Source organism: Carassius auratus, chromosome 18, assembly GCF_003368295.1.
Source record: "Carassius auratus strain Wakin chromosome 18, ASM336829v1, whole genome shotgun sequence".
NCBI classification, from domain to species: domain Eukaryota; kingdom Metazoa; phylum Chordata; class Actinopteri; order Cypriniformes; family Cyprinidae; genus Carassius; species Carassius auratus.
The window spans coordinates 7,204,822-7,220,136 of NC_039260.1; the positions used below are offsets into that span (position 1 = coordinate 7,204,822).

The 15,315-nt window shown below is 38.0% G+C and overlaps 1 protein-coding gene across 2 annotated transcripts; it reads right to left on the reverse strand.

Annotated features, from left to right (window-relative positions):
- Positions 1 to 54: 54 nt before the first annotated feature.
- LOC113118267 (synembryn-B-like) lies at positions 55 to 14,754 on the reverse strand. 2 transcript variants are annotated; one of them, XM_026287317.1, is made up of 10 exons: positions 14,584 to 14,754; positions 12,896 to 12,943; positions 12,143 to 12,760; positions 9,244 to 9,338; positions 7,949 to 8,099; positions 7,762 to 7,857; positions 6,797 to 6,941; positions 6,527 to 6,671; positions 6,250 to 6,369; positions 55 to 703 (listed from the first exon to the last, which is right to left on the reverse strand). In XM_026287317.1, the coding sequence occupies exons 1-10, from the start codon at positions 14,725 to 14,727 to the stop codon at positions 592 to 594; spliced, it is 1,674 nt and encodes a 557-aa protein (XP_026143102.1). In that variant the 5' UTR covers positions 14,728 to 14,754; the 3' UTR covers positions 55 to 591. The 2 variants fall into 2 exon arrangements, with proteins under 2 accessions (XP_026143102.1, XP_026143103.1); XM_026287318.1 differs by lacking the exon at positions 14,584 to 14,754 and adding an exon at positions 14,408 to 14,577.
- Between the last annotated feature and the right edge of the window lie 561 nt (positions 14,755 to 15,315).

Consider the following 15,315-nt stretch of genomic DNA (forward strand, 5'->3'; position numbering starts at 1 on the left):
AGTGGTGGGAAAAAATGCAATGCACATTTTGCAAAAACAAAGTGCAAGACTTTTTTTTTTTTTTTTTTTTTTTTTAGCACAAGTGATATCATGGCTTGTCGTGGCATAACATTTCAAAAGACACTGAAGTATTTTGAAACATGGAACAGGTTTCTTCCAACTGTGAACCAGCAACAGCCCCAGACTGCTTAATAAATACAAACCTAAATGAACAGCTTTTCTTAAGGGTAAATGACATTAAGCCTTTATACTTCATTAATGAAGACCAAGTGCATTTACTTGTGCACAGAGACACGTGAATATGCTGTGTAACTTCCTACTTAACAGTTCCATCTTATACAGTCACTGTGAACATATATGGAGTGCGGTGACAACCTTATATCTATTTAAACATTTCTGCTTCCTCTCTCTCTCTGCTCACTCTATAGTTCACCATTCATGTCTCAATTAGAAAGACATGCCCTCATGCGACAAAAGAACCTCAGTAGGAAATAACTGAACTATCCCCCGTGCAAGGGTCAGACAGTAAGACTTGTGATCAGCTGGCAGCAGCGGTGCCTAGAGGATTTATTTGAGTGAACTAAACTCCTGCTAGTCTGAGTCGGAGTCACTGCTGGGTGGAGGGCTGCATTGATGGATGGCTTCTCCTAGGGGAGCTAGAGTGCCATCCTTCCTCACTCCCATTGGTCTGATCAGTTCCTTCCTGTTGAGAGAGCAGCAAAAAGCTCAGGACTTTTGCATCCTACTTGTGCTTTGCATGTTCACAATGTCACATGCAAATAAGCAGACAGAGAGATACAACCAGAAGGACTGACCAACATCAGTAGAAACTTCTAGTATATTTACTTTGTACACATAAAAGGAAAGAACAATCAATTTGTGTGAATCTCTATGCATAACATAAATATGTAACAAATTAACTATACAGGTGCAGCTCAATAAATTAGAATGTCGTGGAAAAGTTTATTTCAGTAATTCAATTCAAGCTTGTGTATTAAATAAATTCAGTGCACACAGACTGAAGTAGTCAAAGTCTTTGGTTCTTTTAATTGTAATGATTTTGGCTCGCATTTAACAAAAACCCACCAATTCTCTATCTGAACAAATTCGAATACTTAATAAAATCAAAGATTTAGTAAATTGTTGGCCTTCTGGAAGGTATGTTCATTTACTGTACTGTACAATACTTGGTAGGGGCTCCTTTTGCTTTAATTACTGCCTCAGTTCAGCGTGGCATGGAGGTGATCAGTTTGTGGCACTGCTGAGGTGGTATGGAAGCCCAGGTTTCTTTGACAGTGGCCTTCAGCTCATCTGCATTGTTTTTTTTTTGTTTTTTTTTTGGTTTCTTGTTTCTCATTTTCCTCTTAACAATAGCCCATAGATTCTCTCTGGGGTTCATGAAATGAAATCAGCATCTTTAAAAATATGGTCAGCAGAAGTGCTCCAAAAGTTATTTGGTAAACGGGTGTAGTGACTTTGGTTTTCAAAAAACACAACAGACCAACACCAGCAGATGACATTGCACCCCAAATCATCACCGACTGTGTAAACTTAACCCTGGGCTTCAAGCAACTTGGTCTATGGGCATCTCCACTTTGGATCACTGTGCAACAGTCCAGTTCTTCTTCTGCTTAGCCCAGGTAAGATGACTCTGACATTGTCTGTGGTTCAGAAGTGGCTTAACAAGAGGAATACGACAACTGTAGCCAAATTCCTTGACACGCATGTATGCCTTGACCCCAGCCTCAGTCCATTCCTTGTGAAGTTCACTCAAATTCTTGAATCGATTTTGCTTGACAATCCTCATAATGCTGCGGTTCTCTCGGTTGGTTGTGCATCTTTTTCTTCCACACTTTTTCCTTCCACTCAACTTTCTGTTAACATGCTTGGATACAGCACTCTGTGAACAGCCAGCTTGTTTGGCAATGAATGTTTGTGGCTTACCCTCCTTGTGAAGGGTGTCAATGATTGTCTTGTGGACAACTGTCAGATCAGCAGTCTTCCCCATGATTGTGTAGCCTTATGAACCAAACTAAGAGACCATTTTGAAGGCTCAGGAAACCTTTGCAGGTGTTTTGAGTTGATTGGCTGATTGACATGTCACCATATTCTAATTTGATGAGATCGTGAGCTGGTGGGTTTTCTGTTAAATGTGAGCCAAAATCATCACAATTAAAAGAACCAAAGACTTAAACTACTTCAGTCTGTGTGCCTTGAATTTATATAATACACAAGTTTCACAATTTGAGTTGAATTACTGAAATGAACTTTTCCACAACATTCTAATTTATTGAGATGCACCTGTATATTAAAAGTGATGGTAAAGACTGTTACATTGTTACAAAACTTTCTTTTCATCAAAGAATCAGAAAAAAAAAGTATGTAGCAGCACAACTGATTTCAAAATTCAAAATAATAAGAAATGTTACTTGAGCATATTAAAATGATTTCTGCAAGGTCATGTGACACAAAAGACTTGAGTAATGGCTGCCAAAAAAAAGCTTTGCCAGCACATGAGAAAATTTATTTTAAATTAAATAAAAAAAGAAAATCTTAGAAAATACGAAATGTGTGTAAAATATGCAAAAACCCAAGCAGACATCATTTCCTTTAGAGAGTTACTGGGCTCGCGTCTTGTCGATTTGGTTTTTCAGGCCACTAATTTGTCACCACAATCCACCTGCTCTTTGAAAGAAACCCTTTGTACTGACCATTGTAGCTGCATTCAGTTCTGTCCCCTAAAGAGGCCTGTTGATGTGTAGAACATCTTTCTTTGCCTTTACATCTTGCCACATAAGAGCCACCCCCCCCCCCCCCCCCCAACCCCACCGATCCTAGAACAGCTCTCCACCCCCCCACCACCACCCGAGCCTGCAGTTTAATTACAGGATCAGTGCTCATTCTAATCTCTTCAAAGCCTCGGCAGCTCCTCCATGATAATCCAATTATATCTGCACTGTGAGTCACCAGCGCACCCGAGATGATTCATCAGAGAATTATCCAATCAAAGAACGGCCAAAGATGATTTATAAGAGCATTATCCAATCAAAGCCGCAGAAAGCTCATTTGCATTATGTCATTCACACACAGATAAACTTGGGCATTTTGATTTATAAAGGACTACTAAATGCTGTAACAATGTATAGCCTACATAAGTTTAGTCACACTTCATTTTAAGGTCCAATTCTCACTATTAACAAACTATTAACTACAACTTTTGCCTCAAACTCCTAATTTGCTGCTTTTTAATAGGTAGCTGTTAAATTTAGGTTTTGGGTAATATTAGGGATATAGAATAAGATCATGCAGAATATGTGCTTTAGAAGTATTAATTAACAGCTAATATGTTAATAATAGACATGCTAATAAGCAACTAGTTAATAGTGAGAATTGGTCCCTATACTAAAGTGTTCCCATAAGTTTTCCACAAAAAATATTCATACTGAATATTTTCAGTAGAGGACTTTCTTTATAATACAGTGTTGTTTCAACCACTAGACAACCAAAACTTAATCTGAAACTTCTAGTTTTATATATATTTATTTTAAGAATCAATATTTATTCTAAGATCCAAAGATCGAACTTCTTTTATACAGTGGATCTCCTGTCCAACAATGTTGTCAAGTTGACAGCTAGAGAGTAAATGGTTATATTTCAAAAATAAATTATATATATATATATATATAATAGAGTATGAACAAAATCATAATTAGATTTATAATTTCATGTAAACCTGACTTTTACATGAAAATGAATTTATGCTTGAAAACAAATATTTTATTTGAGCATTGATTACTACATCTAAAATAAAAAAACAGAATTTTAAAGTTTTTATGTAATTGTAACCTATTTAAGGGTGGTTCCTTATACAGTTTATAGCATTAGCTGAGTGATTTTGTTTTATCCTTTCCAGAAAATTTAAATTATATTTTAATTTAAAGACAGAGCCACAATGGTACCATACTGCAATTTTTGTGTACCGTTACATCCCTAATTTCCAACTATCTTATCCCCGATTTTCAGGCATGGACTGCATTACTGTCTGCCTAAGAATCCCTTGACGTCAAACACACGTCATGACGAGTGTAAACAAGATATTAAGTTGACAAGAAGGAAACAAAGACATTTCCTCTGCGTCCCTTGAAAACACAAACCAGAATCCAAGACAATCTCTTATCTAATTAAATGCACATGCACTGATAAGCAGCCTGAGCAATTGCGAGTTTATGTAGGGTTTTATGTGTGTGTGTGTATGGGGTAGAGAGTCAGTACTAATATGGACAGCAAGTCAAGCAGCAGACATAAGGAGAGAAATTCCTCCATGGACATGTTGTGTCTCCCCAGCAGCCGTAGCGGGGAGCACCAGTGCCCTCCCTCTTCCACACAACACCTCCTTCAATCCCGATAAAAAGAATAGGAGGAAGACAGAAGGAACGAGGATCTATTCTCAAAGACAGGAATCTGCCTTTCTTGGGCACACGCTGCTCATTACGACTCAAACACCCTTTGGAGGGACAATGGTGCATCCTCTTGTGTTTGCAAACTTATTTAACATCGCCCAGCAGCTAACGTACATACGCACACCCTTAATTAAGGCCGTGTCTCAAACCACTTCATGTCCGAGGACAATGTCTGGCACCCTGGCTGAATAAAATGGCAGCGTATGAAAGAGAACCATGTATATGTATTATAAAACCTCAGTGTATTGTACAAAAGAGCCTGAGCCCACGACCCCACTGTGTGCACCAATTAGCTGTTAATTAATGCAGCAAGGCTGTGGTGTTCGGTCGTTGTGCATTGACTCCTGTTGAATGCGGAAGGCCAGCTTTAAATGAGGCGGAGGACGACGGTAGAGAGGATTCTTGTCTTAATGAAGCGGTTGGTAAGGAGCGCGGATGGAGCAACAGCACTACACCTCTCGCTAGTTTACCCCAACGGTTGTTTAGGAAAAGGTCAACATGAATGCAGCCCTGCACATATCGAGCCTGATGATGAGGTGATGAGAAAACAAGCACAATACTTCTAGAGGATGGTGTCATCTATGAAGGCATTATGAACAGGTAATGAAAAACAGATAAAGAAACTGACTAATAATAGGAAGCAAGAGTAAATCACAATGCCCAGAATTTACACAATGAAAAAATGGCATGCATTAAAATTTCTTATTTACATTTTCTTTGCTGCTTAATGTTAAAGCATGTTGATAAAATATGTACACTGACCACTGAATAAATGGAAATGCAAGTGTCAGACAATATCTGCATGTCTAAATTTTCTAATTATGTCTGAATAAATCTTAGTTTTTTTTTTCATTTAAAACAATGAAAGATTTCAACAATAAAATAATGTATTAAATTAAGAAAAAAAACATGTCTGTGTTAAAATATTTTTGTTATATTTAATTACATTAAATATAGGGCTGGGACTCGATTAAAAAAATTAATCTAATTAATTAGAGGCTTTGTAATTAATTAATCGAAATTAATCGCATTTTAATCGCATATAAATATTTGATCTGAGAACAGTGCGAAGTAATTCTTTTTCACATGGATTTATAGTATACCACTGAATAATGATTGAATACATAAGCTTAAGCAACAAAATATTGTTTATTTTTGTTCAACCAAGTCTAGCAGACCAGTGCAATTTTTGCCATGAAGTGTAGCAATAGCATATTTAGAAACAATTTAGAAATAGTACATTTCAGAAATTCAGGAAGCTTATAGGTGCTGGAACCTTCTGTAAAGTGTTTTTTAAGTAATACACAATACTGTCAATTAGATTCAAAACATTGGAAACCCTGACTATTAGAAAACATCTCTCTGTTGCTTCAGATGCCATAACATACTAAGTCCAACTCTCAATAACCTTGGCCAAAACAATAAAGAGTTTAACATAAACTGCCAGTTGCACCAACAAAATAATACATAGTTCAACATAAAGTGTAAAGTCCACGCTAGCTGCTATATGTTTTGCATTGAGGTGATACTTGAGGTTCTTTCATGTGCTGCGGTGATATGCGAATGCTAGTTGGTGCTTCAGTATAATCGGTCCGCCGAAACTCATCCAGTGAGAAACGTTCCGCGGTGCAAAAATAAGTTATTAAAAATGCGGGAATTTTTTTTCTGTAACTAATTAATCTTAATTAACGCGTTATTTTTTGTGTAATTAATGAATCTCAATTAACGCGTTAAAGTCCCGGCCCTAATTAAATAGTTATTGTTTAATTGTGACAAAATAAAAACCCACCTTGATAATTCATCAATCATTTTGACAAGCTTCTGAGCTTCATATTCCTTCTGCTCCTCTGTCATCTCCTCCATAGGGTTTGGCATTGGGAGCTCTATGTGACCTGTGATGGGGTTGATACTGAAAAACACAAATAATTTTCACTATAATCTATGAATGTACAAAGAAATGCAGGAATGCAGAAGGAAAAACATGATACTATGCAAAATGATTAAATGTATTACCAAATATTAAGAAAACAAGAACAGCAATTATGCATAAATATAAGGGCACTTACAATGGTTTGGCTGATTTGTACTCCTCAGTGTCAGAATCTTCATCAGATGAGTACTGTGTCTCTCCTCTGCCTCCGGCCAGCAACCCTCGTGCCATCAACAGTCCCGCAGCATTACCATAACCAGTGTACTTCAACAGATTATCCACTGCATCACATGATCAAAAGGAGAAAATGATGTTTCCAAAAAAATTCAAACCAATGCTGACAAAAACACCTTTCAAAACACAGTTTTACAAACTTTTTGAAATGTGAAACAAGCAGAAATCTCACCGCTCTCCTTGCAGAGCACAAAGAGAAACTCAGCGGCCCCCTGTTTCACTGCCATATCTACATGCGTCATGAGACGCACCAGTTTGTTTCGAACTGTGCAACCGATTTCCGGCCTTTCCTTCACATCCTTCAGGGGAGGCAGCACCTGTACCTCAGCAAACAAAAATAAAACTTTTAATCAGCAAATAAAGATTTAATTTACCAAGAACTAACATTTACTCCCCCCTCAGGCCATCTGAGAGTTTGTTTTTCATTGGAAAAGATTTGGATCCTCTTTAGTGAATGGGTGCCATCAGAGTGAGAATCCAAACAGCTGATTACAACATCACAATAATACACAACTAATCAGCACATCTCCAATTCATCAATTAACACTTTGTAAAGTGAAAAGCCGTGTGTTTGTAAGGAAAACAATTCTTTACTTTAACTTTAAACCATTGCTTCCAGTTAAAATATGAGTCTTCTATTCATAATATTATTCTCTCCAGTGTGAAAGCTCTGAATCAGGAAAGAAATATGCACAGTTCAAGCATGGTTTACAAGAGGAAAATGGTCCAAAAGAATTCTAAACAAATATGTTTGATGTGAGAGGACAACACGTGCAAGTGTTATTATGGATTATGGACTTGTATTTTGTCCAGAAGTGACCTTAATAATGGATTTGTTTTGTACAAATAAACAGCTTTTCACTTCGCAAGGATTACTTGTGGATTATTGTGATGTTTCATCAGCTGTTTGGCCTCTCATTCTGTGGGCACCCATTCACTGCAGAGGATCCATTTTCCAAATGTTTTCAGATGAAGACACAAACTCATCTACATCGTGTAAATTGTCAGCATTTTCTTTATTTTTGGGTGAACTATTTCTTTAACTTGATATCTAAAGCACTGAAGAAGCAACATCAGAGCAAGCAGTCTTATTTTAGAGAGCAGTAAATTAGACTGAGCATGGACTCAACCCTGCACCTGGGTCTTGAGGTATCTGCGGATCTCCCTGTGGTATCTAGAGCTCTCTGTCATCAGACTCAGCACAGGTGTCAAGCCTTCTTTATAGTTGGTCCCCTGAGTGGATAAATACACATGAAGAATGAACAAATTAAACAAGTGGAACGGCTGAGCAACAGCTTGAAGCTGTTCATCTGAAGTCAAATACCTTGTCTATCCTCCTTTCCATAAAATCTAGAAGTATCTGCACTACGTCCATGTTCTTCCCACCATACATTTCAATCCCTCCTTGGACAGGGACGTCTATAAGAACATCCAGGCATCGCACAGGAAGGTTACTCAGGAGATTTATGGTATGACTAGAAGAAATGACAAATGATAAAGATTCAGCACAGAATGCATGATGAGAACATAGACTGCAACTCCTGGAATAACTCCTGGCCTTTGAGTACAACATAGCCCATAGGAACTGATACTGTCTGATAACAAATTGCAGAACCTGTTTTAATTCATTAAATAAATTCATCATATTTTTACTTTATGAAATAACTTCATTATGATTACAGTATGTCAATAAAATCACAATATTATATGTGCAATAATATTACTATTACATATATATATTTGCAATAATAATAATAACTATTATTTTTACTTCTTTACAAAAAAACATTAAAATTTAAAAATAATTGTTATTATGATTATTATTATTAACTATTACGTTAAAGAAGTTATCAACCATTTAGATTGCAAAAGTTGCAATAATAACTATTTTCTATAAATATTAGCCTTTTTATATAAATGTAAATTATTAATACGAAATACTTCAGAGTTCAGTAGTTTTATAGTGATATTTTGATGTTTATTTTTATAATGATAATTAAAAATAAAATAAACAATTTAAATTTGTGTTTCCCCAATGTGTTCTTCCTGTGCATGTGTGTGTGTTTGAGAGAGAGCTTTTAATGAAATAATGCACATACTTCCATTTTTTCATTTGATAATCTTCACTGACGCACAAGAACATTCAGCACACTCATGTCACATTCTAGGAATGTGATGTCGACAGACAAACATGAGAAGGCATTCTGAAAACACACTATGAGGTAGGGGGACCTTCAGTCTTTGGGCATTATTTGAATAACAATGACACATCTACTGACCAGGACTGGTTCAGCACATTCAGTGCACTTTGTAAAAGGGGAAGCATAGAGTTAGTCATTTCAGAGTGCTGTAGAATGCATTCCAAAAGTGTGAAAGGGCTGGTGAAGGCACCACCGCGGACACAATGAGTCAAGCCCAAATAAATGGGTGGGAGTTTCAGAATGCGTTGAGCTGTCTCGATGGGGCAAAGAGGTGTCATTAATCACTTGGAGAAGACATCTCATCATTCGCATTCACCGCACTTGCATTTCTTTTGCTTTCTGGCATACTGAAATACAACACAGGCCTAGTATACAGGGTGAACTGAATTCAGCTGTCGATCTTCTAGTGTGGAAGTACCTGTGAGCCTCCTCAGTTTTATCGTCAGTGTGTGTCTTGAGCATTAGGAGATGTCTCATGATGCCTGCAATCAGCCGAAGCTGGTGGTCATTGTCCTATCAAAATAAAGGAAAAATTGTGTTAAGTGTTAACCAAAAGGCTTTTTCACAAGAATGGCAGTAGAGAAAGAGTCCGATGCTGATGTTTAGGCTTCATTTACAAATAAATGACCTGAGAGCTTGGAGCCAATGGAGAGATTTAGGGACTGAGAGAACCACTGGCTTGAGAAAAGAAAGTGCATCTTACAGTACGTCAAGGTGATCCGACCATACCGAAACCAACAAAAGGTCAGGCAATTGAGACACACTTAGCCTTACTTAAATGATCATTCAAATGGCTGAGAACACTGGAATGCACCAATGTTTTTTTGTTTTTTTTTTGTCTATTTGATGAAATGGTGGGGGTAGGAGATTTTAGCATTTAAAACTAGATTTTAACATTTTCTCAGTGGTTCTTGGCCATAGAAAAAAACCCAGCCACATATCTATTTCAGTGGTTCTTGGCCATAGAAAAAAACCCAGCCACATATCTATTTCTAGATGGGTTTTGAGCCTTTCCTTCTAAGTAAATCAGTGTTCACACATCTACCTAATTCCATACTAGATAGAATGTCAAATGCAGTACATAAAATGAGCATTATCCCAGGAGCATTTATATTGCTTGTAAACTCTGAGTGAAGTTAACCTGTGGCAAATTCAATTGAATGGGTATCATTTGAAAAGGCACACACATCTTAATAAAAAGGTCTAACAGCTGATAATGCATATCAGATTGTACCATGGCACAGATCTGGGGAAGAAAAATATTCTGCTTAACTGAAGGTTTACAGAAGCATGTAGTCTCTTGTTACCATTAATAATAGAAGTTTAAAACAATCAGGAATCTTCCTAGAGCTGGCCTCCTGGCCAAACTGACCAATTGATAGAGAAGGGCTTTGTTTGGACAGTTGACCAAGATGCTGCTGGTCACTATATTTGAGCCCCATGGTCAAATATGCAGATGGGAGAAACCTACAGAAGGACAAACATAACTGCAACACTTCACCAATCTGTGCTTTATGGAGTTGTGGCCAAACTCAATCCTCTCCTCAGTGAAGACACATGAAAACACACTTGGAATTTGCAAAACAGCACCTAAAAGTCTCTTAGACTCTGAGAAACAAGATTCTGTGGTCTGATTAACCTCAATTCTAAGCATCATGTTTAAAGGAAACCAGCTATGCTCATCACCTGCAGAGTAGTGTCCCAAAAGTAAAGTGAGCTGGCAACAGCCTCATGTTGTGGGGCTGTTTTTCAGTAATATAGGGACTGAGGGACTCATCAGAGTAGAAGCTCAATGCACCAACATATAGACTGCCGTGATGAAAAACCAGTCCAGAGCATTCAGAGCATAGAATGACCTTCTAACAGGACAATGACCCTAAGCACACAGCAAGAGTAACTTGCTGTGTGGAACTCTGTGACTCTGCAACTCTGTGAATGTCATTGAGTGGCCCAGCCACAGCCTGGGATTGATCCCAATCAAATATTTCTGAAGAAACCTGAAAATGTGCATCCGTCCCCATCCAACCTTACAGAGCTTGAGAGGTGAAGATGTGAGGAGAAGAATGGCAGATAACTGCAAAATTCTGATGAGCAAAGCTTGTGATATCATACACAAAAATACTTGAGGTTGTAAAAGTTAAAAGTTAACTCTTAAGTGAGGGCTTTCCTTACTCTGCGTTCACACCACTGTTGTCGAGAGCGTCAAAGTGGCCGGAAGTCATTCATTTTCAAAGTAAGTCAGCGTCGAGCAGCGGCAAGGAGCAGCACGGCGCAACTTGGCCGTTGAAAGCGTTGAGGAGAGTTGAAATAAAGGCAACTTTATGGTAATGAGGTATGACGCGGTTGGGCAGCAGCCAATCAGAACGTAGAAGTCCACCGCTTGAGAGGATTCCAGAGAACGCAGCTCTGACCACATTAGTTCCCAAGCACAATAGAGGACAGGTTGATTATAGGTGTTTCGGGTTTGCAATAATCTATGATGTGTCCCTGTTTGTACAAAATAAATTAAAAGTGATACGTGGACCAAGATGTCTGAGATTGTTCATTTTCCTGGTGAGTTGCTGATGTGCAGTAACGTTATATGAATAATCTAATGATATAATAAATAATAGTACTGTAGTCCCAATTTCCCTGATTATACTTACATTAAGTAATGTTTATACTTGATTATATTTACTTAAGAAGCATTTTTAATGCAAGACTTTTACTAGAATAGGAGTATTTTTACAGTGCTTTATACATTATTAGGTAAAGGATCTTAATACTTCGTCCACAACAAGCGTCGTGAGCAGAGCGGCAAGAGCGATGCCGGCGGTGTGAACGGACAGTTGCCGTATTTTTTGGACTATAAGTCGCACCTGAGTATAAGTCGCATCAGTCCAATAATACGTCATGATGAGGAAAAAAACATATATAAGTCGCACTGGACTATAAGTCACATTCATTTAGAACCAAGAACCAAGAGAAAACATTAAAGTCTACAGCCGCGAGAGGGCGCTCTATGCTGCTCAATGAAGACTACAGGAGCACTGAGCAGCATCTCTGGCAGTATAGAGCACCCTCTCGCGGCTGTAGACGGTAATGTTTTCTCTTGGTTCATTTCTCTAGGTTCATGTCAAATAAATTTTGATAAATAAGTCGCACCTGACTATAAATCGCAGGACCAGCCAAACTATGAAAAAAAGTGCAACTTATAATCCGGAATATACGGTAGTTTAATTTCTGTGTACCATACAGGACAAGTAGATTACATCTATCAGTTTTGTAAAAAGCACAGTGAAATAGATATAAAAATGTTGTTTTGTCATTACTCTTACCTCATCACTGGAATCAGACATAGTGATGTTAAACAGAGCTTTAAGGGCTTCCATGGCAAGCTCATTGTTTTCTGAGGAAATGGGCAGGGCTTCTTGTTTAGGTGGTGCGGCCTCATATGGCCCCACCCAACAGACGTCAAGGGTGCGTTCCAGTATGTCAGTGAGCAACCTCACTGCACCCGCCTCCTTCTGAAGCATACCACGCACATCCGACCGCAGAGCGGAAAGCAGAAACAGCAGCCGGAGGGAGAAAAGGCCCACCTCATGATGGGATGAGCTGACCAAAGGCAAGCGGGCACACAGACCCTCTGCCAACTTCACATCAGCGCCCACCTGCTGTGCCGGCACGCTGTTAAACACTACATTGCACAGGCACTTGAGGGCCTCCACTACAACCCTCTCCTCCTCTGCTGACTGTGCCTCCTCTAGCGGCTCTCCGTCATGTCCCGCCACATGGATCCGTGCCAGTCCTGCTAGAGTAAGGATGCCCTCTTTGGTGGCTACGGGTCCAAGTACACGCTTGTCTCTGGACAGGATGCGCAGGGTCTCCAGGCAGGTGCTTTGGCAAAGTGGATGATCTGACCGACGAAGGACTGTAAGAAGACCCTGACACAATTTCTGCATAAGGGACCACAAAGCACAAGAGGTCACTGATTTTTTTTTTTTTTTTATAGAACAAGGTACTGAAATGACAAGGAGCATACCAAATTGATACATTTTGAAATACAAAACGGACCATAAATCCGTACTCACAATTCGTGCATCTTCCTCTTTGTGGTCAAAGGCAAACGTGTGGCGGTTCTGAAATGAAATTTCAACATGACATGAGACAATAAATCTTAGATAATCAGATCCCACCCTTGGATCTGTCTCAAACCATTAAGCAGCCTGGTCTAAGCTGGTCGATCCTCTATGATGGTCCATAAACCATCTTGACCACTTACAGCCATTACAGGCAAAATCACTGTTTTCATGCAGTGGTCAATTTCTGGCTTTCATATTTTGCTTCTTTGTTTGCTTTCAGACTACTACTAAAAGAAGAAAACATCCAATATACACATTTACTGTAACTGTTTACATTATTATATAATATAAATATATTTTTATATTATATTTTTTACAAAATTCATGCACTCACTCAGACATCACTAACAGCAAATACATAAACAACATTTTGCTCTGATATTTTATACAGATAGGTATTTTATTCTATTTATTCTAATTTATAACACATTTCACCCCTAAAACATTTTAGTTTTCGAGATGTTGGCAGTATTATCTGATCTGAGATATCATAAACTTTTGAAGTCTTTAACAAAATCAAACAATTGTGATCTTTGTTCTAGAAATGCATGCAAATTAGTTTATACATAATGCCTTGTTTGCATATTTAAACATGACATTTTAGCAAGCATGTAATATTTTCTCGACAAGTAAGGCAATTCTTTTTTCCTAATTCTATCCTATTAACGTGGTACTAATATGGATTGTCCATGATTAATTTCATCATCATTAGATAAATCACAGTACCAGTCTCTTTCTGCAGTGTAAACTGTAAACTACAACTTAACTAGCAGTGGTTGACTTTACAAAAGGCTTTTCCTATAGGAGTATCTTAGGTAAAGGAAAATCCTGTACTCTTACAGATTTTCTCCAGAAAACATGCAGCGTCATTAAAATTATAAAATAAAGGCCAAATATGTAGTTAAAATTTCTGTTCACACTAGAGGAATCCATACAGACAAGTCTCGTTGAGAAACCTGTAAGAACAACATTATTTCCAATATTATTTTTCTGCTTTTACCGCATCTGTCTGACAGCTGTCAAGCTAGGTTATTTTGCCTTTCACAACTAACGTTATTAACATCCAAAACAACAGTCCATTTCTACTCTATTCGTTTGCAATGACAATTTTTCTTAAATATTTCACACTCTGCCCATTCATGGGGGCAAAATTTGGCATTTTGGTTTAAAAACAGTCAAGTTGGGTGTATCATATTGCTATCATGGCTGGCTAACAGCTGGAGAATGCTAGTTTACGATCCCTAGCCGAATGCCTCGTGTTTGTAATCACTAAATAAAAAGTAGGTACATATCTAAAGTTCGGGAGCAAAGCATTTTTTGCTCTGAAATCACCAATCTTTTTGTAGGTTCATACACACACCGCGTATATTGAGATTAAGGGGCGGCTAACTCGCTAATATCTCCAATGCTAGCGCGCAATAAAACAACGTGAGATGATAAAGCTAACAGCAGCCTCTTTACCTCTATGTTAAACTTCTGCAAAAGCTTTCCAACTCCTTTGTCATCTCCACCGTCGATCTCTGACAGAATAGCAGTCAAACTCATCTCTGAATGTTGCTTTTGCCGTCCACTTACAAAGACTGGCAGGCAACAGCCCTTCTTCTTATAACAACAGTAAGGATGAGAGTTACACACACCTCCTCGGTTTCTCTCATCTGTTCAACTTTCACCCGACAAACGTCACGTTTCTCGACAACACGCTTTTTTAAAGAGTCCCTCAGGTACATGGCAAATATTTCGTCAAACCTGCCTGGATGGTTTCCAAATTTACCAGGCCACATCTAAGTGGACGATTTATGGTGGCAGAACAGCAAAATGCTAATCCTGCTAGAAAACAAAATTTAAGACGGTAGCTGGTTTGTTGCTGGTCATTAGCGTCTGCAAGCTGACCAACAACAAACTTGCTACCAACTGGGAAAACTATTGACCAGCAACTATCCTCTCAAAACACAGATGGACTTTTCAACAGAAAATATAGCAATAGCTATTACTTTGTTTTTAGGTTCCCCTTTTGTAAATCTCTTTGGAAAATGCATGTAAATGTTTAGGTTAAGTTTTCTGGGCCAGCCTTTAGAATTACTTAGAATAGAATATATATCATCTGCAATAATTGTGCATCATTTTCATTAAAGAGCACAGAAGGATTTATCTGAAGGTTTGCATGCATACTTCCTCCCAAATAGGCATATCAAACTCTGACTTTAAGTTTTCTTTTTATGCTTCATTTCATTTAAGTGCCCTTTTCAATGAATACTTGAGAGTTTTGAGATCTTTTTTAGAGTGCAAGGTGGAAATGGTAATGCACAAATAAATAAATATGCATATTTAATGTCAAATTATCAATATGTGACCATTTAAAAAGTGCATTT

What these genes read in the sequence shown, in the direction of transcription:
- LOC113118267 (XM_026287317.1), bottom strand. Translation starts at nt 14,727, where the DNA reads ATGTGGCCTGGTAAATTTGGAAACCATCCAGGCAGGTTTGACGAAATA. An exon ending in TGTGCTCTGCAAGGAGAGCG is followed by an intron (nt 6,672 to 6,796) that starts GTGAGATTTCTG and finishes CATGTGATGCAG; the next exon opens with TGGATAATCTGTTGAAGTAC. An exon ending in TACAAATCAGCCAAACCATT is followed by an intron (nt 6,370 to 6,526) that starts GTAAGTGCCCTT and finishes TGTGTTTTTCAG; the next exon opens with TATCAACCCCATCACAGGTC.